The sequence below is a fragment of the Neovison vison genome, chromosome 2 (assembly GCF_020171115.1).
Source record: "Neovison vison isolate M4711 chromosome 2, ASM_NN_V1, whole genome shotgun sequence".
Classification (NCBI taxonomy): Eukaryota; Metazoa; Chordata; class Mammalia; order Carnivora; family Mustelidae; genus Neogale; species Neogale vison.
This window is the reverse complement of record NC_058092.1, coordinates 27,222,585-27,246,610: the sequence shown is the minus strand read 5'-3', so window position 1 is coordinate 27,246,610 and position 24,026 is coordinate 27,222,585. Positions and strand designations below refer to the sequence as shown.

At 53.9% G+C, this 24,026-nt stretch overlaps 1 protein-coding gene across 1 annotated transcript; it reads right to left on the bottom strand.

Moving 5' to 3' along the window:
- Positions 1-526: 526 nt before the first annotated feature.
- Positions 527-17,747, bottom strand: TFAP2E (transcription factor AP-2 epsilon). Its single transcript, XM_044236360.1, has 7 exons — positions 17,721-17,747; positions 16,934-17,410; positions 16,323-16,374; positions 4,815-5,037; positions 3,376-3,494; positions 2,724-2,865; positions 527-809 (listed from the first exon to the last, which is right to left on the bottom strand). Exons 1-7 carry the CDS (start codon positions 17,745-17,747, stop codon positions 527-529), a joined length of 1,323 nt encoding a protein of 440 aa, XP_044092295.1.
- Positions 17,748-24,026: the final 6,279 nt, after the last annotated feature.

Below are 24,026 nucleotides of genomic sequence, written 5' to 3'. Positions count from 1 at the left end.
CTTTATCTTTGCTCCTTGAGGGCTTCCCCTGCCCACTTCTCCCCAAGTGGGATGGTTCCAGGACCCACGGGGGCCTCTCACCAGCACCCCTTTTCTGGGGGTCGGAGATGCTGGGATGAGGGATGCCATCTCCTCAACACGTCTGGTTTGTTAACAATTTCCCCCAGCCATAAGTAAAAACATCAAGGCCTTAGCTTCTAGGAGAATCTACCTCTGCCCAGGCACCCTGACGCACGGGGCTCAGCCTCAAGAGCAGGCTTCCCCATGCCATCCCTGTCCCAGCACTTACCAGCAATTAAGGGTCAGAAAACTGCACACACGTGGCAGAGCTCTGGGCCCTTCTCGACAAACAGCCACAGAGAAGCCACCTCCCCTTCTCCAACCTCTCACTCAGGGGTCTTGGGATGAAGGTTCTCTTTCTGGCCTGACACAAGCTCTGCCTTTTAATCCTTTCGGGCCCACTCCCAGGAACTAAGGCCTCATTTCAGGCCTTGGCAACCTCTTTGGGATGAGGTAGCGGAGACAGTTACTTCCGGTGCTTGGCATCCTTCTCTGAAGCCTTGGTGTCACCGTGCCCACTGCCCGTACCGCTTAGAAACATCTTGTCCAGGCCCTTGAGTGACTCCAGCAAGTAGTTCTGGAAGGCTGTAAGGGCAGCACAGATGGCGGGCCCACCAAAGCCATGGGTGATGAGGCTAAAGTGTGTCAGGCAGCTCTGTACTCCAGGCTCCAGGATGAGTGCTGGGCGGCTGTTGCCCAATGGGGAGCGGTCTTGAGCCATCAAGTCTGCAAACTCCTTGCAGATCTGCCTGGTGGGGGAAAGGAGGGTGGGGGTTAGAGGACAAAAGTCTGAGCCTAGAGAAGGACCTATTGTGTGTGTGACAATGTTTATATATTTATGATTGCTCACCCTGTCAATAGTCTGCAAATGATGATCATACCCATTCTACAGAAAAGGAAGCTGATTCAGAGACACTGACTGACTTGCCCAATATCACACAGCTAGTGAACGGGCTTTGCCAATACCCTATAGTCTCTTCCTGTGGATGTCCTGACCACGTTCAAAGTCCAGCTCTCCTACCTTATCCAGGAAACTTGCCTCGATCCCCTCAGCCGCTCCCATCCCAAACACCCAATTTTTCACAGAGCTTTGTCTTTGAAGTAATTAGGGAACAATGACCAGCTGAACCAATGCTGGCAGTGACCGTGAAGTGAGGCCTAGAGGCTGTGCCAAGCACTGGCCACCTCATCTGAGTCCTCACAACAAACCTACATAATCATCATCATCCTCATCACATGCGAAAGTTGGTTTCAGATAGGTTGGCTGGCCTGTGCAGGTGATGAAGCTGGGAACTCTTGCTTCAGTTTGTGGCCATTAGCCGTTTCTTTGCATCCTGCATGGGGCTCAGGCGGGAGGATGTACCCTTGTCTCACCTTTGCATCGCCATGGAACCCAGGCAGCATTTTACACATGACTGAGCCGCAGGACGTCTTGATGAGTTAGAGGACTCATGCGTGAGGGGAGCCCTGCCCTGGATATGTTTCTCCAGCAATGATAAGAACAGCCTCAAAGGTCCCATGAGACAGGGCCGTCCCTTGAGTTTGTAATTCTACTTCTGCCTCAGGAGCCTGAGAAAGTCCCAGAGGACGAGGGTGGAGGTGGGATCTGACTGCATTAGGACTGCCTTAGATGGGGGACCAGATGGTGTTCTAAGCAGCAGACATGAGGGCAGGGGATAGCAAGAAGGTCAGTCGCAGTGGGTGGGGTTTGTGCTCGCCAGATTGTGGGGCCCTCCAAGGAGTCCTAGACTTCCTCTTCTTCCCTCTCTCTGTCTTTTCTTGCAATGGGACCCTTCTGAAAACTAAATCTGAATGGAATACCAGTTCATTAAACAGGCCCTGGGACGCCTGGGTGGCGCAGTTGGTTGGACGACTGCCTTCGGCTCAGGGCGTGATCCTGGAGTCCCAGGATCGAGTCCCACATCAGGCTCCCAGCTCCATGGGGAGTCTGCTTCACTCTCTGACCTTCTCCTCGCTCATGCTCTTTCTCACTGTCTCTCTCTCAAATAAATAAATAAAATCTTTAAAAAAAAAAAAATACATTAAACAGGCCCTAAAGCATCCCCAGCGAACCTAGCTTGAAAATCAATGTGGCAGGTGGGGAGTCACTGAAGATTCTTGGGCAGGGGAGAAGGACACGTGCAGGAAAGCTGGGGGAACAGGGGAGCACCGGGATGAAGTCCAGGAGTGAGATCAGCAGGCCAGAGCTGAGGCGGCAGCGTGGGAGGGGCAGTGGGGGAGCCCCCAACAGGACTTGAAGGGGGTTACTTGTGAAGTAAGGACAAGGGAGGGCCAACTTGTGGCTGGGTGAGCACGGGTGCCCTGATGGAAGTGGCCGGAGCAGAAGGGCTGAGGGGCAAGGCTCAGGCGAGGGGGCGGGGGGAGCAAGACCACCGTGGTGGGAGTGGGGGTGGTGATGCCATGGGGCAGTGACTCCGGTTTTGCTGATGCACATAACCCAAGTTATGTTCGCGTGTCCTCGTGTGCGCCATGGTGGGCCCCGCGTGGTGCCTCGCTGTGCTCCCATGCAGTGCTTCTCGTACATCACATGTGCTCTTGAGTGGTGTCCACGGTGCCCCTGCCCGGTGTGTGCATCCACGCTGCCCCTCCGTGTGCCTAGTGCACGGTGCCCCAGGGCACCCCCGCGGGGCGCCCTCACTCACTTGGCAGCCAGCAGCATGCTCTTGCGGCTGTGAAGCTCCCCGGGGTCCGCATGCTGGCGGCACAGGTACTCAGCAGCTGCCTTGGCTGGGAACTCAGTCTCGCAGACGTAGCCAAAGTCTCGGGCCAGGTGCACGGCCTCTCCTGCCAGGGAGGAGAGGCAGAGCCTTGAATACCTTTGAGTCTGGAGCCTGGCCTTGAACCTCCCTCCCCCTGGCTGGGAGTCATTCTACCCCACCCCCTCCTATAGATACCTTCCTCTGGTTTCGCTCCCAGCGCAGCCTCAGCCCCAAGCCCACTGCCCTCCATTGGGACCCTAGGGGATGAGCTCTAAGCTCATGGGTGGCTGCTGAGCCCACCGTGTATCCCAGAGCCTGGGCTCGACATGAGCGAGCCCAGAGTCCCCAGCCTTCAGGGAAGAGACTCTCACCCCCTCTTCCCTTCACCCCACCCAAACACTGGCCACTCCTCTCCAACCCTCCACAAACCCACACACACAAACGTGTCCGCATGCCCAGACACATAAAGACTATACACGTGTATCACATACACCCCTTCCTTATACATGACATGTTAGGGACAGTCACACAGCCCCACTGGGTGACACAGGTCCCCGCATACTCACACTCACACCCACCCTCAGGCCTCACTCACCCTCCACCAGCGACGTCAGAAGTGTCACATTGGCAGCCTTGCGACGGCCAGCTGGCAGGTTGAGCCCAATCTTCTCCAGCCGTTCCCGCAGACAGCGGCCCCCATTCTTGGACTTGGCCCTTGACGTGCACAGAGAGAGACAGACATACACTATGAAGACAAGAAAGAAGCCTTTGGCTAAGTGGCCCCAACAGGCCCTTGCTGCCCCACCTGCCCCTGCTGAAGCTGGGGTCTGGCCCTGGGGATGCTCTGGGGCCTCTTTCAACCTCGTCTCAATCTCCTTCTAACCTCACTGACTTCGTAGCCAAGGCGGGGTTGGGGGGCCTAGCACCCCAGCTCCCAGAGCCACTCAATTCCCTCTAATCCTCTCAATAGCAGCAAGGACAGCCTGGGTAGGGAAGGATAGGCCAGAATCTTGAGGTGCCTTAGCACTCCAGCCGAGCCATACACAGCTACCCAGGGACACACAGAGCCTGACATGCAGAGATACACAGGGACACACACAGTCACCCAGGGGCACATAGATAAACAGGCACACAGATGAACACACACCGAGAGCGATAAGGACACACACACACACACCACAATCGTCAGACGCACACAGAGTCATGCAGACTCAGGCTCCGAGGGACACACGGGTGCAGAAGCATAGGTCACACCGAGCCAGGATCCCAGGGACAGATGTATAGACACTCGCGGACTCACACAAGCCCCTCTGGGGTGTTCAAAGAGACCGGGAATAGAGACAACCTCACCCCTGCACAAATGCAGCCTCAACACAGAACTGCAGACGTGTAAACACACATATGTCTATCCCTAGAAGTGCACGCAGTCACACAGAGGAGGACACACTGTAGCCAATGCAACAAAAGAAACTCACATTCATGGAGACATATATAAGCCTGACTCTCCCCTATACCACACACACACACACACACGCACACTCCCTCCTCACACACATCAAGACTCCTAGCCCTGAAGTGCAAATACCACCCCCACCAGGGCATTAGGATGTGCACAGAGAGAGACGCACACCCAGCTATGAAGACAAACCACAGACCTTAAAACACACACACCAGAGAGGCCTGTGTTCTGCAGGGAGTGGGCCTTGGGTCCTGGGGTCCCGTTCTTGGGGCAAAGGAGGAAGATGGCCCCCTCTCTTCACCAGCCCCAGCCTGGTCCATCCTGCCCAGCACAGGTCAGTCCTCCGTCCCTTCTCTGTGATCGGCCTTCTTTGTCCACCCCCACCCCCAAGCCCACACACCTGTGGGAGCTGCTGGAGACCAGGGCCTTGCCCCCAGAACATGCACAGTTCCCTAAGGAGACAGAGATGGAGAGGAGGCTGTGGCCTGGTGTGAGGCGGGCCCCTCTCTGCGCCCCGGAGAAGTCTGAAATGACCACGGATTTGGGCAGGGAACTGTGTGGGCTGGCCTTCCTACCTGCGAAGGACACCGCCTAGCAGGGAAGCATTGAGGCACTCGGGAGGTGAGAGTCGCCGCTGGACCTCCCCCACGGTCACCTTGTACTTGGACGTTGAGCTGAGCAGCGAGAGCCGGCCTGGCACGGAGCAGAAGACCTCACTGGGGTTCGTGATGCCACCAACCAGGCTGTCTTTGGCCAGTGAGAGGGCCGGGAGGCTGCTGGCTTTGGAGGGGATGGGGACTGCAGAATGGAAGCAAGAGCAAGAGGGAGAGAGACGACACTGAGCCGGGGGCCGCAGGACGCGGACGCTGGCCAGCTGTGGAGCGGGAGCACTGAGGAAGCGCTGACTGTGTCCTGGGCACTGGGCCACATGCTGGGCACGCAGCCACATCGAACCATCCCCGCGCCTCTCAGAGGACAGTTCTACCGTCCCTGCTTTACAGAGGAAGAGACTGAGGCACGCGGAGTTTATCGTGACTCACCCGAGTCCACTCAGCTAACAGGGTGGTGGAAACAACCCGGAGTCGTCTGGCTCCTGCACCTGGGTTCCCTTTTCTGAGTCAGGCTGGTGTGCTGTTAACTCAAACAGCCTCTGCAGAGTCCTGGAGTCTGGGCAAGTGCAATCCAAGAGAGAGCCACAAATGCGGAGGCAGGAGCTCTGGGTCACTGCCGCAGGGCCCAGCTAGGTCTGCACAAACGCAAGGAGTCCTCAGCACCCCCTGCCTGTTTATGACCCCCACGTGCCACCCCCACCCCCCCCGGATCAGTGAAGGCCTGGGGACTTTGGGATTCCACATCCTGGGTGCAGGAAGGTTATGGCCCCATTAGGCCTCTGGCCCTGGCCCCCTGGCTGCCGAGTCACTATGGGATGCTCAAAGAGACAGGAATAAAGAGATACACCCCCACAGGCCCCTGCTCAAGAGCTCTCAGTCCACTAATCTGTGTAGGACAGGGAAGGGACTCTGAGAAGTTAATTTTCTAAAACCCACTTGGAGGGGTGCCTGGGTGGCTCCGTCGGTAAAGGGTCCGACGCTTGATCTCAGCTCAGATCTTGATTTCAGGATTGTGAGTTCAAGCTCCGTGTTGGACTCCACGCTGGTCGTGGAGCCTACTTGAAAACAAACAAACAAACAAAACAACCCCACTTGGATACTCTTGGCCCTCAAAGAAAGTTCTTTCTGTGATCTAACTTCCATCCTCCTGCCTGGCCTCAAAGGGAGGAGAGAATAATCGAGGTACTTGCTTCCACCTGGGCTTCTCTTCCTACAAGGAAGTGAGAGCCTTGGGAGAGCAGGAGAGAAGGCAGTCCTTGTGTGTCTGTACCGGGAGGGACTAAGTGGGAAGCCAGAGACCAGCAGTTAACTGGGCACTCCCTGTGCTATGTACTTTACACGGATCATGTCACTGAATCCATGGAACAACCCGGGAGGGAACTATGTTTACTATTCCCATTTTACAGATGGGGAGACTGAAGCCCAGAGAGGTGAAATAGTGTGCCTGAGATCACACAGCTGCAAGACTGAGAACCAGTAACAAGCCCTGGACTGCGGTCTCAAAGGCAGGAGCCCTCCAGCCATTCAGCCATTACTCGCTGAGCCCTGTGTGCGGGAATGCAGAGGTAAGCAAGGCCTGCAGTTCCCAGCCAGGCAGAGCCCCTCTGCTTTTCCTGGATTTCTCTGGATGTGTGGAAACCCACCCTCCCGGCTGGAAACCTCAGTGATGCCCTCCACGCTGCCCCCTCCCGCCACATCCCTTCTGTCACTGTGTCCTGCGGCTCTCCTTTCTCCACGGGCCCCAGATGTTACAGCCACTTCTCTCTACACGTGCACAGACACTCACTTCCCATCTGAAGTTCGGGGCAGCTCTGTGCTGGTCTCCCTGCCCCGGCCCCAAAGGATCTTTCTGAAACACGTTACTTTCCACACTGACACCCATCGGTGGCCATCACTGCCCCTCGAATCAGATCCCAGTGTCAGAGCTGGACAGGACGAGGTGGTCTAACCTTCAGCGAGTGCCAACTGTACACCAAGTGCTTTACACAAACAGCTCTGTGAGGCAGATGCTGTTCTCCATCCCCGTTTCAAGTTGGAGAAGCTAAAAGTTCAGAGAGGTTCAGAGGGATGGCACAGCAAGTAGGAAGCGGAAATGGGTCTTGAACTCTGATCACAGACTCCGAAGTTCACATCCTTAGTCATCCTAACGCTGTCCATGGAATGTTCTGGAATGCTCTCCTTTGCCCACTTTGTATTCTGGCTGCGGCCTACCCCTCTTGCCTGGTCCCCCATCTGTCCTTTAGGCTCTGATGAACAGAAATATACTATATTACATATATACTATGTACTATATATATATAGTATATATACACACACACATATTATATATATAAATAGAATATAAATTTAAATTTAAATGTTCTGGTAGCTCCATTTTAAAAAAGTAAAAAGAAACGTGAGGTTAATTTTAACATATTTTATTTACCCCAATGTGTCAAAAAATACTATTGTGGAAACATGTCATCAATATTTTAAAGATTATTAATGAGCTATTTTACATTCTTCCCTTGTACTTAGCCTTCAAAATCCAATGCCTATTTTATATCTCCAGCCCATCTAAATTCAGACTTGCCACATTTCAGGTGCCCAACAGCCACACGTGCCTGGTGGCTCCCCCCGTGGACAGCACAGCTCTAGACCTCAAAGAGGGGTAATGAGGAAGCCTGGGGGGACAGGCACCACTTGGCTGGGGGTTACCATGCAGGACACACCAACATTGCCAGAACTCCCACGTTATTTATTTGCTGATGAAACCAGGATCCTGGATTTCTCTGTGAACTTGGGATTTTTAAACCTTGGCAACCGATTCAAAAAAATTTAAAAAGCCAGCATAGGCCACACGGGACATGGTGAATGATGTGCCATGCCTCCTGGGGTGGGGGATGCCAGGGCACTAGCTCTTTGGGCCCCAGAGAAGGGCTCACTGTCTCCGTATTCCTGAGCAGGCCCCTCCTCCCCAAGCCGCAGTGTGGGCACCAGGCATTGGTGCAAAGCTTCCTGGCTGCTTTCCAGGCCCACGACCGAGACCCTCTCACCCTCCAGCCCTGACCTCATCGCACTTTACGTCTGATTCCACCGCTGTCTTCCCCATTAATGAGGAGTGGGCCTTGAGGGCAGGGACTCAGCGCAAGTGGGCCTCAGTGCATGTGGGATAAATGAGTGGAGACCTGAAATGGACAGAAAAGTCATGTCCCACAGCCCAGACTGGGGGAGAGGGTGGGCATCGGGAGAACCTCGTCCCTGTCGTAGCGATGGGTAGTAAAACAGCCCTTCCTCCCTGGGTCCCCGTTCGGGTACCAGAGAGGGGCCAAGAGATCACAGATGGGGCGAGTGGAAGAAGAGGAAAAGGGCAGAATGTGGAGGGAATGAACAGCACACATTCTACCCCAGGCAAGTCTCTGTCCCCAGAACAGAACCAATGAGGGAGGCAAGTGAGGCACTTGCCTTGGGGGCAAAAATCTAAGGAGGCACCAAAAACTCAGCTCAGCAAGCAAGATAAACAGTATTTTAATGCAATATACATTGAGGAGGGGAGGGGCAGAGAGAGAGAGAACCTTAAGCCAACTCCACGCTCAGCACAGAGCCCTGCTCTGGGCTCAATCTCACGACCCGGAGATCAGGACCTGAGCTGAAAACAAGAGTCGGATGCTTAACCGACTACACGACCAAGGTGCTCCTTTAATGCAGTATCTTGAAAAATAAAAATTAATGTAAAAAAGACCTGGTGACAAAAATCAACGTTTTAATTAGAAACAGTCTCTGATGCTGCTCTCGGCTCCACCCTGCCTCGCTGCCCGTTTCTTAGTCCCAGCCCCCTCCCAGAGTGAGGAGCAGAGACGTCCTAACTCAACAGACACACGGACACGAGACAGACAGACAACGGGAGCCATGCCCACCTCCTGCTCCTTGTCTCCCAGGCCTGTATGTGGTTCCCTCTTCACCCGTGTCCCTCTCTCTGGAGGGCACTTCTTTGGGGTGATGGGACTACTCTATATCGTAGTGGTTACATGACCGTATGTTTAGATTTGTCAAAATGTAAATAAATGCAGGCGTAACATTACTTACACCTCAAGTTGACTTAAAAAAAAAAAACTACAAATTGATAAATTAAAACTAAAAAGAAGCCTTTAAAAAAGGGGGGGGGTGCCTGGATGGCTCAGTTAAGCATCTGTCTCTGGCTCAGGTTATGATCCCAGGGTCCTGGGATCGAGCCCCACATCGGGCTCCTTGCTCAGCAGGGAGCCTGCTTCCCCCTCTCCCTCTGCCTGCCACTTCCCTTGCTTGTGCTCTCTCTCAGTCAAATGAATAAATAAAATCTTTTTTCAAAAAATAAGTAAATAAAAAGAAGGGCAGAATGACCATTCTCCTTCCCATGACCCCTAGCCAGAGAAAGCAGTCAGAAGGAACAGAAAATTCTCTCCTTCAGCAGCCTCCTCCATCCCAAACCAGGTGCTCCCTGAGGCCAGGCTCTGTATGAGGGGAGGGAGACCAAGGCTGCATGAGGCTTTTTGTGCACATGCAAACAGAGATCAATGCGAGTCTCAAAAATGACCACACACACCGCAATGCCTGTCATGGACAGAGCACTGAGGGCCAGACTGTGCACGTGCACACTTACTCACTGAACAAGACTGGGCCCCAGCTATAATGCAGACAGAGTTTCTGCCCCCCTGAGTTTTGCAGGGATGTGGCCACATGCATACGGGTACCTGCAAGGGCTCCTGCTCCTGTCCATATAGTTAAACACAGAGTGTTTGCTCAAGGTATGCAAATACAGGTGCTGCTAAGTGTAGGTGTATGACAGGTGGACATATGTCTGGATATGGAGGGACAGACTCTGCTGCTTCCCTCCTCACTCCCCACCCCCCACTTGTCCTTCCCCTTTTCCTCAGAGCCTCTTCCCTCAATGGCAAGAGCAATGGGACCCAAAGTTAGGGAAGTGGATGGTGCAAGAAAGGGACAGTCATGGAGGCAGGAATTAAATTAGCACAGACTGCAAAGCAGGGACACTGGTGTTTGTCTCCCACATCACAGTGATTCCTGGGGCTGAATGGTCTACTCATGGTGTCCCCACTGCCTCCCCCTCCCCGCTCCATTACATAAGCAGAAGCCAAGACACTACAGAGGCAAGAGTTCCTAGTTGTCCAACCTGTCAGAAAAACCCACACACTTGTCTACACACTCCATCCACAGGTGGTAGATATGGTCTGACCACAGAATCTGGGGAGAGTACAAAAGATTCTCCCAGAAAACTGACTACAATTTCAATTCTGTCTAGAAGAAAACATAGGAGAAAAATCTCTGTGTTCTTGGGCTGGGGAAGGAGTTCCTGGATTCAACCCTAAAAGCATGATCCACAAAAGAAAATAATGATAAAGTGGACTTCAGGAAAATTAAACATCCTTGCACCTCAAAGGTACTACCAAAAAAGCTGAAAGACAAACCATCAACTTGAAGAAAACATTTGACAATCACATGTCTGATCAAGGATGCATGTCCAGAATATGTAAAGAATTCTTGTAATTCTATCATAAGATAAACAGCCCAACTGGAAAAAGCTCAAAATATGTGAATAGATAGCTCACTAAAAATGACAAATGGGTGGGTAATAAGCACATGAAAAAGTGCTCAACATCATTAGTTATTAGGGAAATGCAAATCAAAACATACTGAGGTACTACCACAAGGGCTATCGTAAAAAAGACAGACAATACTGGGGCGCCTGCGTGGCACAGTCGGTTAAGCGTCCGACTCTTGGTTTTGGCTTGGATTGTGATCTCATGGGTCCTGGGATGGAGCCCCAAGTGAGGCTCCGCGCTCAGAGGGGCATCTGATTCTCTCTCTCTCTCCCTGTGCCCCTCCCACTCGTGCTCCTTGGTTCCCTCTCTCTAAGATAAATAAATCTTTAAAAAAAAATAAGACAATATCAAGTGTAGGTGAAGAACCCTCTCGCACTGTTGCTAGTAGAAATGTAAAACAGAACAGTCCTGTTAGAAAGCCGCATGCCAGTCTCTTAAGAAATTAGACACAAACTTACCATAACATCCAGCAATTTCATCCCCCGGAATTGACCTAAGAGCCATGAGGACCCACGTCCACGCAAAGACATGTATGTGAATGATCGGAGCAGCATTATTCACAGGAGCCAAAAAGTGGGCACCATCCAGGTGTCCGTCAGCTGACGAATGGATACACAAAATGTGTTTCAAGCGCGCAGTGGAGGCCTACTCAGCAACACGAAGAAAGGGGGCTACTCACACCTGGTACGACACAGATGAACCTCGAAAACATTATGCTGAGTAAAAGGAGAGATGCACCTGTTATTTATTCCGTTGATATAACATGTCCGGATTATGCAAATATATAGAAAGAAAGCAGATCAGTGGTTGCCTAAGGCTGGGGGTGGGAATGAGAATTAACTACAAATAGGAATGGAGGAATTTTAGGGGATGATGGAAATGTCTTAAGACTGATTGTGGTAGGGGCACCTGAATGGCTCAGTCTGTTAAGCGTCTGCCTTCAGCTCAGGTCATGATCCCAAGGTTCTGGGATCGAACCCTATGTCAGGCTCTCTGCTCAGCTGGGAGCCTGCTTCTCCGTCTCCTGCTCTCCCTGCTTGTGTGCTCTCTCTCTGTCAAATAAATACATGAAATCTTAAAAAAAAAAAAAAAAGACTGATTGTGGTAATGACTACACAACTCTATAAATTACTAAAAATCATTGAATCATACTCTTAAATGGGTGATTTTTTAAGGTCTGTACATTTTAATTCAATAAATTTGTTAAGAAATGCAAGTTCCAGGGCCATACTTCAGGGACTCTCATTCAGTAGATGTGGAGTGGTGCCCATGAAATCTGGCATTTTCTTTTTCTTTTCTTTTTTTTTTTAAGATTTTATTTATTTATTTGACAGACAGAGATCACAAGTAGGCAGAGAGGAAGGCAGAGAGAGAGAGAGAGGAGGAAACAGGCTCCCCGCTGAGCAGAGAGCCCGATGTAGGGCTCTATCCCAGGACCCTGGGATCATGACCCGAGGCAAAGGCAGAGTCTTTAACCCACTGAGCCACCCAGGCGCCCCAAATCTGGCATTTTAAAAATAAGCACCTCCAAGGGATTCTGATGCACGGGGTGTTTTTAGCCTACACTTGGGGTACGCTGGCCCACAGCGGGGGAGGGGAGCGGCTGGAGGAAGGCAGACCTTCCCAGCCCACTTGAGCCTCTCTGCCGCCCTTCCTGGGTGGGGCCTCCTGGCGAAGTTTCCTTCCCACTAACTAACCCTCACTCTCCTGTCCTATGTGGCCCTCAGCTATCATCCAAACCCTATCTGCTTGGGTACTGGATTTTCAGTCTCTGGGGAGGCATGTAGAAGTGCTGGGTCAGATCCTCTCATTATGTAAAACCTTGATTTTTGTTTCTTGTGGATTTTTGGCAGTACTTCTTATACTAAAGTACTGCACTAAGATACATTATTTATGGGGCACCTGCGTGGCTCAGTGGGTTAAAGCCTCTGTCTTTGGCTCAGGTCATGATCCCAGGGTCCTGGGATAGAGCCCTACATTGGGCTCTCTGCTCAGCGGGGAGCCTGTTTCCCCCTCTCTCTCTGCCTGCCTCTCTGCCTACTTGTGATCTCTGTCAAATAAATAAATAAAATCTTAAAAAAACAAACAAACAGATACATTATTTACCTGGGGTGCCTGGGTTGTTCAGTTGGTTAAGTGTCTGACTCTTGATTTCAGCTCAGGTCATGATTTCAGAGTCCTGGGATTCCGCCCTGCGGGGGTGCTGTGCTCAGCCAGGAGTCCCCTTGAGGATCCTCTCCCTTTCCCCTGCCCCTCCTCTCTCTCTCTCTCTCCCTCCCTCTCTAAAGTAAATAAATAAATCTTTAAAATATATACATATTATTTATATAATCTTTGTCTCAGAGGTGAGTACTTCATTCACTCACCAGAGGCCTGGCCCTGCAGGGATTCACTGGGAAGCCCAGACCCTCCCCATCTCCCTTTCTTTCCCTAGAGCCAAGCAGAGCCGTGGAGAGGGTGGTTATTTACCTCAGCCCTTGCCCTGGAGACCCTGAGGTTGGACCACAGGGCCCTGCAAAGGGGATGTTCCTGCCCCCAACTAGGCAACCACCCACTCTCCCCGAGAGGAGGAATGATTGATCTCAGTTCTCATCCCTGAACCCCTTCCCTCCAGCTGTGGCTGCAGAACTTGCAACCCCAGCAGATTTTAACCTTTGTAAGGTAGCTGGCTTTTCCACAGTGGAGGGCCTTTGCACATGCTGTGCCTAGGGCGGTGAAAATAGCTCCGCCCTTTCTACAACCTCTCTCCTGATGCGCTCAGACCTCAAAAACCATCACTCATTTATTCAACCAGCACCCATGGAACACCTGCGGAGACCGTCCTAACCTCTCCTGTAGGAAGCCCCCAAACTCAGGCATTCTGCTATCCTCCTCTGAGCTCTCACAGGACCAGTACCGATACCCCTCACCACATTTCTCGGCTAGGAAATATTCCCATCCAGGTGTGTGACCCCACCAGTCCCGCTTGCTTTCCGTGCTCCTTGGGGCATGTTATGAAACTGGAGGTAACAAACGTGGGCAGAAAATGGAGGGTTCCCGGCCTCTCCTTGGGTCCGCCTCGACTCCATCTGCCGCCTCCGGCTTCACACCGTGGCTGCAAGGGGCAGCCGACAGGGAAGTGTATGGCGGGGCAGAGGCTTCGCTTCCCTTCTCCCCAGGACAAGTAAGTGCCTGGAATATGGAAAGTTTTACAAGCAAGGTCTGGACCCTCGAGAACTCCCAGGCTTCCCTCTCCGGCATGCGATAGGAAGACGGCTTCAGGGGTAGGGCCGGGGTGGCTGCGATTTCGCACCCAGGGCCTCGACTGCCCGGCCTCAACCTCAGCTGTCCCTCCCGCCAGGGCCTGGAGCTGCTGGAGGAATCGGATGCTTCAGCGAGCCCCAAATGACTTCCTAATTCCAGGGTCCACGGGGTCCGCTGGGTCCCCCACCACCTCCGGCGGGCGCCAGAGGGCTTCAGGATTTTACAGGGGCTCTCGATGTCATCGAAAGGGCCTGAGGCCGAAGAAGGACGCTAATCCACGACACCGAGTCCCGCAGTGACGGCGCAAATCCCCGGCGAAAACTGCCCGCTGCGCGCCGGGTTCCGGCCGGCGCACCTGCTTAGCCGCAGCGGCTCGGCGCTGTCGCTCGTCCATGCGGCCCCTTAGGCGAGGACCTTCGGGGATCAGCTCTGCCTCGGCGTTTACGAAGCTCGAAAGCGCCAGTACTGACCCTCTCTCCTCCCGAAGGCGCGGCGGGTGGAAGGCCGAGCTCGCGGCTAGCGAACCAGGCGCTTCCCTCCGAAGGAAGCCCGGAGCTTGCACCCCTGGTCCTTTGCCGCCGCGCTCCAGGTTGTGACTCGTCGTCCAGGGTGGCGCACCCAGGTCCCCGCGCTCCATCTCGCGGCGCTCGGCCACCGACAGGCTGGCACCGCGGTACCGCGGGTGTGCGCGCCCGCGCCCGGGACGCCCAGCGCAGCGCCAGCGCCCACATCAGCCCCGCCGGCCCCGCGGGCCGCACTCGCGACACCCCCGACTGCCCTCACTGTGGTCCTGGGACCGCTGTTGGGGATTCCGGCGCACACCTAGGACCCAGAACTTAAGACAGCTGATGTCCTTTGAGAGAAACCAACTCAGGGCAATTCCAGCGCCTCCTCGCAGCCAGTTCCCGGTGCTGGCTCTGGCCTGGGGATTGGAATTTAAGGTGCTCAGAGCCCCAGCTGATCCTTCACTCTTCCCCAGGGCAGAGGTTCCCAAGCTCCTACCCCGAAGGCGGGAGTCCGGCCTCCTCCAGGGAGTCAGTGAGCCTAGCAGATCCCGCAACCCGCCCCAGCCCCCGCCAGCGTGGGCAGGAGTCCGGAACTGGGGGCGGAGACCATGATCATATCTCCTGGCGGACGCAGCCCAGGGGCAGGCTCTTGCCAACCGCAGACAGAGCTCTGCTTTCCCACGGGGTCCAAAAAGTCCACTAAGCCAAGGCAGCAGTGACTCCTCCAGGAAGCCAGTTCTGGGCTTCCTCTCCACATCCACATCCCCAGGTGACACAGCCCAACACCTGGAGGCTCTCCCCTAAGTTCCCGGAAGCTTGTCCCTTCTTCTTACTCCCCACACATTCTAGGCTGTCCGACTAACTCTCAGGCCCTGGTAACCCAGCCCCACTCCTAGAAGTCCAGCCCCCAGCCCGCCCCCACACCCCAGCTTCAGTCCCAGTCTCCCGTGAGAACGCTGTGAGATCCCGTGAAGTCCAAACAGTGCCTGGGCTTGAGTTCACTCTTGAAAAGTGGCTGGAGCCAAATCCTGCAGGAGCTGTGCCTGCCTGAGGCACCACAAGCTTGTGTGTGTCACCAAGTTCCTCCTGGGGCACTGGCCCCAAATCTAAGAAGCCCACCCAAAGCCTGGACCCCTCTGCCTCTGCATCTCAATCTCTCTCTTTCTCACCTTTTCCTGGCATGTCTAGAATTTAGTCCTCCAGCTGGAAAATTTAGTGGAGGGCAGGTCTCAAACCCGTGGCTCCTACTAGTGCAGAGACACAAACACCCTCCCAAAACACACAGGAACTGATCCTTGCATACTCAGAGATCCTCAGAACCAGAGAACAAATTCCAGGACACAAGACCCTGACACACACGCATGCACACACACACACATGCACACACTCACACAGACTCCCAAACACTCAGAAATATACACCAACATAGTGGACATGCATTGCACACCCAGCAACAGGACCACACTTACACACCAAGAAATACCAGAAAGACACCCAGAAAAGGAACATACCAGACATGTACGGACCCTGAACTCACACAGGACATCCAGGATCAGGCAGGTCCTGGCCCTCCTATACTCAGACTAACACACGATATCCACATACCAACTCCCGCAACCCTAAATGTGGAAAGAGGCTCCTGCAAGGATAGAAAATTCCCTGGGGGAAACTTGATCCCCCCCCCCATTAATTGACCCCAAGGTCCTGCTGGGAAGGAAATCTTGCCTGTTTAAGAAATGGTAAGGCACCGTAATGTGGAAATCATTTAAGGAAACCCATGGGAACTGCGCACCCTTTCCCACCTCTTAGAAAACAGGAAAGTAGTTTAACTCTTCTGCAAATTATTTCCAGATCTACAAGAACACCCTCCCCTTGGTAGGAAAAGGCCAAACCACACAGAGGGTCTGCTGCAGAATGAGTCCGATGGGCTCAGCCCACCCCAGACGGCAGGCCCTAGGGCCAACCCACCAACCCGCCCCTCTGCTCAAGCTCTGGCCAGGACCCCAGCCTCTGCTGCCCCTCTAATGGCTAGAAGACAGCGACACAGAGGAAGCAAGCTCCACAGGGAAGAAAACGGGTCTGTGTGAGGGAAGCCTGCACCATCTCCCCCAGTTCTGCCCTGGCTGATGCACGCTGTTCCTTACCTTTCTTGATTACGGACTGGTCCAGAAGACTCATTCCCGTATCATCCATGGCCTGAAAATAGGAGAGGCAGTGGTAAGAGGGCTTATGGACCTAGTCCCCTGTCACTTCCCAAGTCCCTGCAGTCGCTGGTCCTGGTCCTGTCCACTCTGCCCAGTGCTCTCCACCTACCCTTGAGGCAGCCACTGGCAGGACCAGGACTGCCCGGTGGCTGAAGCCCTGGATACCTCACCCTGCCCTGCAAAATAGCAATTTTGAACCTTAGAAAACTCCTCTGCCTCTCTCCGCTTCAGACGGAGGCTGTCCCAGCGGACTGGGTCTGGACCATGGATGCCTCACGTGGCCGAGCGGAGAGCTAAGGACGTGTTCGAGCCTCTGTCCGTTGACTCCACCAAGGGTTGCCGCCCTCCAGGCACCGCGCACTGACTCAGTGCCAGGCCGCCTGAATGGACAGGCAGCATGTAACCCAGATTTGGGCTCCTCCTCGCAGTCATGAGTGAGAGGTGGCAGGGTGAGAGACGAGTGGGACACCCGCCTTTGTCACTGTGCCTCCGGCCAGAGTCCTAAATCCCCGCGGCCGGTCCTGGCCCATCCCGGACCGTTCGGGCCTCACCTGCAGGTCGTCTAGGCCAGGCGGCGCCGCCAGCCCAGGGAGGCCGAGGGGTGCATCTGCCAGGCCGTGCGCGCCGTCGGCTAGGCCGTGCAGGAGCCGGGGAACCGCGGCGGCGTAGTCGCGGCGTGGGTCGAGGCCCAGGGCGCGGGCGGGCGGCGCCAGCAGACTGGGTGGCTCGTCATGGGCGCGGGCGGCGGCGCGGGGCGCGGCCCAGGCGGCCTGTGGAGGCTGCGGCTGTCCCAGAGGCGCCAGGCCGCCGCCGTAGGGGTCCGCGGCCAGGTGCGGGAAGGCGGCAGCGGCGTCGGGCGCCTGGCCGTAGGGCAGTGGCGGCTGCGGGTAGGGCGGCGGGAAGTAGGGTGGTTGGAAGTCGGCGGCGGCCGGCGTGTGGCAGAGCGGTGGCGCCGGCCCGTAGGCCGCCTGGGGCAGAGACGACAGGCGGGCCGCGCCAGCCGCTGCGCCCAGCCCGTCGGGGCGCTCCTGGGGAAGGAGAGGGGCGCGTTAGGCCACCCGCTGATAGCTGAACGACCCCGGTCCCCGAGAGGACCGTCCTCAGCTCTCGGGGATCCGGCTGCCGTCCTGCCCGGGCGTCGCGGGGCCTGAGGTCTAGTTCGGAGGATCCCACGGGCGCGGGAGCCTCGAGCTAGGACAGGGGTGTCCCGCGCGCACCCTCACGGTTCGCAGCTGGCGGAGTCCCTGCGGCCCCCTCCTGCCGAGATTTCGTTGGAGGTGGAGGTTCGGCAGGTCCGGGCGCTCGGGTTCCCCGATCCCGCGCCCCTAGACTACTCACCATGGCGGAGTAAGTGTGCACCAGCATGGGGCGGGTGGCGCGGGGCGCGAGGCGTGGCGGCGGCGGAGTCCTCGCCCGACGGCGAGCGCCGCGGGAAGAGGCGCGGGGATCCTGTACAGCACTCGGGTGCCCTTTGGGGCGGCGGGGTGCAGCCCGGCCCGCAGCCCGGCGGGCGTCGGGTCCTCAGCTGTAGGCGCCCGGGGGCAGGTCCATGGGGGCGGGACGTGGGCCGGACGGGCGCAGATCGCACTTGGGAAAGTCGGTCAACGGGTGCCCAGCGCCCGCCCTCCTTCCTCTGAGCGCAGCCCTCTCCATGCACTCCAGTTATAGTGGCGGGGGCGCGCTGGGCCTCCGGGGCGCGCATTAAAGAGACACGCGGTGGCCGCTTTCTCCCTTCTCTCCAGCGACGGTTCAAGGGGAGGCGTGGCATTGGCGCGACCCCGTGGGGTGGGTAGCGGGGCGTGAATCCAACCCCCGCTGGTCTGAGCCGCCTTCTGGGCTCAAAGCTCCAGGTGCGGTGAAACAGAGAAGGATTGGAGGCTAGGATGTAGGGATGGTAGTTTTGAATCTCAGCGCTACCGCCTTTATTTGCCTTTGAGCAAGGCACGACTCTTTCTCATCCTCAGCTTCCTAGTCTGTAAAATGGGTATCAGTCCTTTCACTTACCCCCTCACTGGACTGTGGATGGGCCATCGTCAATGTGGAAGAAGTTTGAGAGCTGCCGACCCAAGCCCACTGGCTCATGTGCACACATGTGTCAGCGTGTGATGTGTGTACGCGCCATACACACATAGAGAGCCATTACAGTCTTTCTGAATGTTTCTGGATCAAAGACCCTCTAAAGGTGCCCACTTCACTCAGCCTTCTCCAGGGGCTGATAACTCCCAGTGCCAAGCAAGGGTCTGAGGTAGCTGGACACACCAACAAAGAGGGTTGTCCAGCTGGGGGTTGGACAAGAGTTCCACCAGAAAAGGATTCCAGATGTTTTTGAAGCCAGGAGAGTCTGGGCTGACTGAGTGGAGGTCTGTCTCACACACACACACACACACACACACACACAAACACACACACGAGAGACTGTTGGGTGAAGGTATGTCTATGTGCCCCATATGGAGGGCGTGCAGTCAGCACCCTGACATGTGCAGGCTGTGTGTTTGCGGGTTACCATGGCAGGCTTGGCTGTCTCCCAAGGACATTCCCGTCCCTTCAGTCATCCACCTTTCTCCCAAAACCCAACCCTCTCCTCTTCTGCCCCCCTGCCCCAGAAGCAGGATCAAGGATTAAAGAAAGGGAATGAGAGGAATACTAAGAAGAATAGGAGTTTAAAAAGCAGAAGGAAGATGTTAAAAAAAAAAAAGGCGAGAAGATGCTCAGACAAAAAAACATAGAATTCTGAAATAATCACAGCAAGTACTTATTACAGAGTGTGCAGTGTTCTGTGTTAAGTACCTGGTGAGTACTGGGTTGCTTCACCGTCATGCTCTCTGGTGAGGAAGATGTGGCACGGGGAGGTAGGTGAATAGATTTGGCCAACATCATCATAGAGCAGCCAGCAGCCAGAGAAGTGGCAGAGCCAGGGTGGTCTGCCTACAGCCTCTCTCTGTGCTGTACTGCCTACCCCTCAGGTGCCTACAGATGTAGTTCTCACTCTGACCAACCTGTGCCCCTGGGCCAGTCCCTCCTCGCCTCTGACCTCAGTTCCTGCAACTTCAACAAGAGTGGCAACAAAGCAGGGTGGCTCAGAGAGGACTGGATGTTTTCTGAGGCCCCTTTCTGGTGAAGCAGATGATGAGAAAAGAAAGGTGGAGATGCCCAGGTAGGTTAAGAAGAGAGGGGGATTGACCCATGGAATGTATGTGGAGGGGACTTGAGTGGGGTATCCCAGAGGCAGTGGCAGAACTCAGGTCTGAGTCATCTCAGTCTGGGGGACCATGGGGAAGGGAGGAGGCTGGAAGCAGCAACATCACTAAGAACTTTTTGGAGGCTGGAACCACCAGCTAGGGTGGGGAAAGAAGCAGAGCTGGGTAGAGCTGCTGCCTCCGTGCCCAGGACAGACCAGAGGTCCGGAGTATGTTTGTGTGTGTCTGGATATGTAGATGTGTGAATGACGAGACCCCTTCTCCTCCATCCTCAAGTTCAGAAGTGAGGCTCTAGGACAGGTGTATGTGGGTTAGTACATGGCATGCAGGTTGGTGGACCCTTTGGGGGAAGTCCAGGAGTGGCAAGGCCAGCGTTGCCTGTGCCCAGCTCTGGGGATCCCTTTCTCTCTCCAGCAGGATTCTGGCTGGGGAAGGCCAGAATGACAGGATAGGCTGCCTGTCCAGTGGCTTTTGTGGATTTTCTCACTCTACCCTGCTGCAGCTTGAGACACTCCCTTCTTGCCTGGTTCACCTCCTTTCTACCCTGACTCTCCTCAGCTTACTTTTCTAGCTCATTGTTCAGCCACATCCTTCATGTTGGTTTTTCTTCCTCAGGGTTGAAGTTTCAGCCTTTTCTTCCTGTCTGCACTCTTCACGAGTGAGTGAGTTCATTCCTTATGACTTTAGTGTCTGCTAGTCAGCTGTTATCTCTCAACTTTGTTCTACCCAGTCTGCATCCCTCCCTAAATATTCAGACCCACAAATGCAATTGCCAGGGGGGTATTTCCTTCAGGCATCTCGTTGTAGCCATCTGAAACTTTCCAAGTCCACAAGTGAACGCGACATCCCCTCCACCCCCGCCACCCACCTCAACCTGCTTCTTCTCTGGGCTCCGTACATGGTACCCTGTCCCTCAAATGGAAAACAGAGTCATCCCAGACTCTGGCCTTCCCTTCACCTTCGTAAACCAGTCGTCATGGAGTGTTGTCATTTCTAACCCTTACACATCTCTCCCCGTCCCCTGTCAGCCCTTTTTAGGGTCCCATAGTCTTTCTCATAGACCAGTGGTTCTCGAAGTGTGTTTCCTGGGCCAGTATCACTTACAGACTCCGCAACCTTGTTACAAGTGCTACTCCTTGGGCCTCACCCCGGAGGACGCTGAATGTGGGGACTGGAAATCTGTTTCAATACTCATCAGATGACTCAGAAGCTCAGTAAGGTTTGAGAACTACTGTCTAGACCATGACAACAACCCCCTAGCTGGTCTCCTGCCTTCGTTCAGTACCCTGATGACGCACTTCCCATTCTATTAGCGGTAAAAGGGAGGGAACCATGTAACCTTCCTGCTGAAAACTCTCCTGAGGCTCCTCATGGCCCATCTTCAGGGGAAAAAAAGTGTCAGCACCTTAACCAGCATTCCAGCTGCAACTGTTTTTTCCTTTCTTTTTTTTTTATTTATTTTTTATTTTTTATTTTTTTATTTTTTTAAAAGATTTTATTTTATTTATTTGAGAGAGAGAGAGACAGTGAGAGAGAGCACGAGCGAGGAGAAGGTCAGAGAGCAAAGCAGACTCCCCATGGAGCTGGGAGCCTGATGTGGGACTCGATCCCGGGACTCCAGGATTGTTTTTTCCTTTCTGCCTCACGAAGTATTCCGTAAGAAGATGCAAGGAGAGACAGAGAGTGTGTCCTGCCCTGGCTTGGGAGCATGGCAGGTGCTCAGTGGAAACTTATTAAAAAAATGATGAATGCATGAGTTTGTGAATTCCTCAGCTGACCGAGGGGTCTTTTGGGGAAGCTTCCATGTGAGCATGACCCGGGTAGGTAGACAGAGAAACCATGTACACTCTGAGGAGATCATCTGATAAATGATTTTCCTTATGGCTACTGAGGAGATGGGTGTTCGTGACCTGCGACTGCTTTGGGGGCTTCTAAAACCTACAGGGTCTTATGGCTGCAGAATCTGTTGCTCTTCTCTTTCAGGGCAAAGGGACTCCTCACTTTCTGAGGCATGGAAGTGGGCATTGCAGCTTGCGCTCTCTCTGGGACAGGAATGCACACGTGGAGGCCTGGGATGTGCACGGGGCTACACATGCAGACTCTCCTGGGCACGTGGGGCATACGACATACCTAGAGACACTCTTGGGAAACATACATACACATGGCAACACAGGGCATGTATTGACCCATAGGTCCTCATGTTCAGACATCCTAGTTTTCCATTTGGCAGTCTTTGCATATTGCTCTTCTCCGGGCCTCAAGTCTTTCCCTCTCTTTTCAAAAACCAAGCTTGCATTTGGATTCGACATTAAGAAAAACCTCAGGCCTGCCTCCTTTATTGACACAGCCACCCTCCTCCCCGCCTTTGGCAATCTGCTCTGGGCCTGGCTGGGTGTTTGCCGAGTGGGGGAGCATTTGGCACAAGGAGATGCTGAGGCGCCACCTGGTGGTTCTATCTCACAACTGCAGCTCAGGTCGCCCTTTCTCACACCTGAATTACCAAAAGCAAGCTTCCTCTTGTTACAAAGTTAGCTTAGCCCCTTCCCCCATTCAGGAGCCCAGAACTCTGACCATCCCTCACTAAAGTACAGAGCTCAGTCTGCCTTTTGTTATAAGCCTTTCTGCAGGGTTTGGCTCCTCCATCTCGGGAGGGAGAGTATTTCGAGAGCTGGGACCATAGGTGGCCACTTGCTCTGGGCCCTTCCCTTCTCTTACTACTTCCATAGATGATCTCGGTCACTCCCATGACTTTAAGACTACACTGCCAACTCTCAAATCTGTCACTCACCCAGACTGCTCTGAGCTCTACTGCAGAAAGTAACTGATGCCTGGATGTTCCACACGCAGCACAAACTCACCATTTACCATATTGAGTTTATATTTTGCATTAACCTGTTTCCCAGTGTTCCCGGTGACAGTGAATGGCCCCATTATCCACTTAGTGGCCCAGATCAGGTATCCAGGAGGGCTCTTTATCCCTCCTCACTTCCAGTTAATCACCAAGCCCTATTAACTAACTCCTACCTATATTTTCTCCATCTTCACCGCCGCGGGCTTTTAGTTCAGACTTAGTACTTCCTCTCTGAGTTCCCTGCCTCAGTTGTCCCCCTCGCAGCCAGTCATCTTTAAAAATGCAAACTGGATCATAGTCTGTTAAAAAAAAAAAATCTCAGCATGATCACACATTGAAGCTTCTGAGCATGGCATGCCAGGATTTGGAAGATCTGGTCCATGCCCACAGGTCCAACCTCATCCCACTTCACACTCTCTATTGTAGCAACAACGAGCTACTTGCGGCTCCAAAGCTCGCATGCCTTTATACCTGCTGTTCTGCTTGTCTACCTGGCAAGTCCCTCCTCATCCCCAGGTCTCAGCAACTGCTTCCTGAGTTTTCTCAGACTTACTCAGCCAGGCTGAGGGGCTCCTCATGCTCCAGCCATACTTTCCTCAGACCCCCAGAGAAGCAACTGATTATACCTGTAGTGTCTGATGCCTCCTCTGTTTCCTCTCTAGATTTTAAGCTGCTTGATGGCAGGGTCTGTCTTTTCATATTCTCCCCAAGGAATCCATGCTAAGAACAGGACTTTCTGTACATCTAATAAATAATTTTCCTCTATGCATAGCCCACCACAGACAGACACATGAGACATGCTTAGTGAATGTTTGTTGGCTTGAAGGCCTAGGGAGAGATGTCTGCCTAGTGTGGGCTGGGTGCTGGTCTGGCTCCAGTCTGACAGCTTTGGCTCAGGCCTGGTGAAGCAGTAGGTGCTTGGCTCCCACCTCTTGCTGAAGCTCTCAGTCCCCTTCCCCCCCTTCTCAAGTGGCATAGGACAGAGCTGAACAGGGCAACCTGGGTGGCTTGGTCAGTTAAGTGTCTGCCTTCAGCCGAGGTTATGATCCTAGAGTCCTGGGATTGAGCCCCACAGCCTGCTTCTCCCTCTCCCTCTGCCATTCCCCCTGCTTGTGCTGTCAAATAAATAATCTGAAAAAAGAAAAAAAAAAAAAAAAGAGGTGAACAGCTGGTTGCCTAAAAGCCATTTTGGCCTGGAGGTATTGTTGGGGCAGCAGTGATTTTGTTAAAAAAAAATAATTATCAACACTCCAAAATCAGAGTTTGAATAAAAATGAGGGTTTCTGACTTGTCTTCAAAAACTGGAAGATGTGGCACTACTATTACTTGGTGGCCCTTCATGTCAGCACTTCATTTGTACACAAGAGCCCCAAAGCCCCACTAGACTGGCCCCCTTGGCACCAGTTTGCCATCCTGCTCTACAGGTGCCGGGTGTGGGCTAAGGAGTCAGCAGCCAGCCCGGTCTTGGCTCTGACACTTACTGGCACACCACCTTGAGCCAACCACCTACCCATGCCAAAGGGTCTTCACCTGTAAAATCAGGATAATGCCTGTGTCACAGGATTCTGGGGCAGGCTCAATGAGAGAACACCTGTG

Coding starts and splice junctions, on each gene's coding strand:
- TFAP2E (XM_044236360.1), bottom strand. CDS start 17,747: ATGCTGGTGCACACTTACTCCGCCATG. Junction 16,375..16,933: donor CTGGCCTAGACGACCTGCAG/GTGAGGCCCGAA, acceptor TCCTATTTTCAG/GCCATGGATGATACGGGAAT. Junction 3,495..4,814: donor CTAGGCGGTGTCCTTCGCAG/GTAGGAAGGCCA, acceptor GTGCACGTCAAG/GGCCAAGTCCAAGAATGGGG.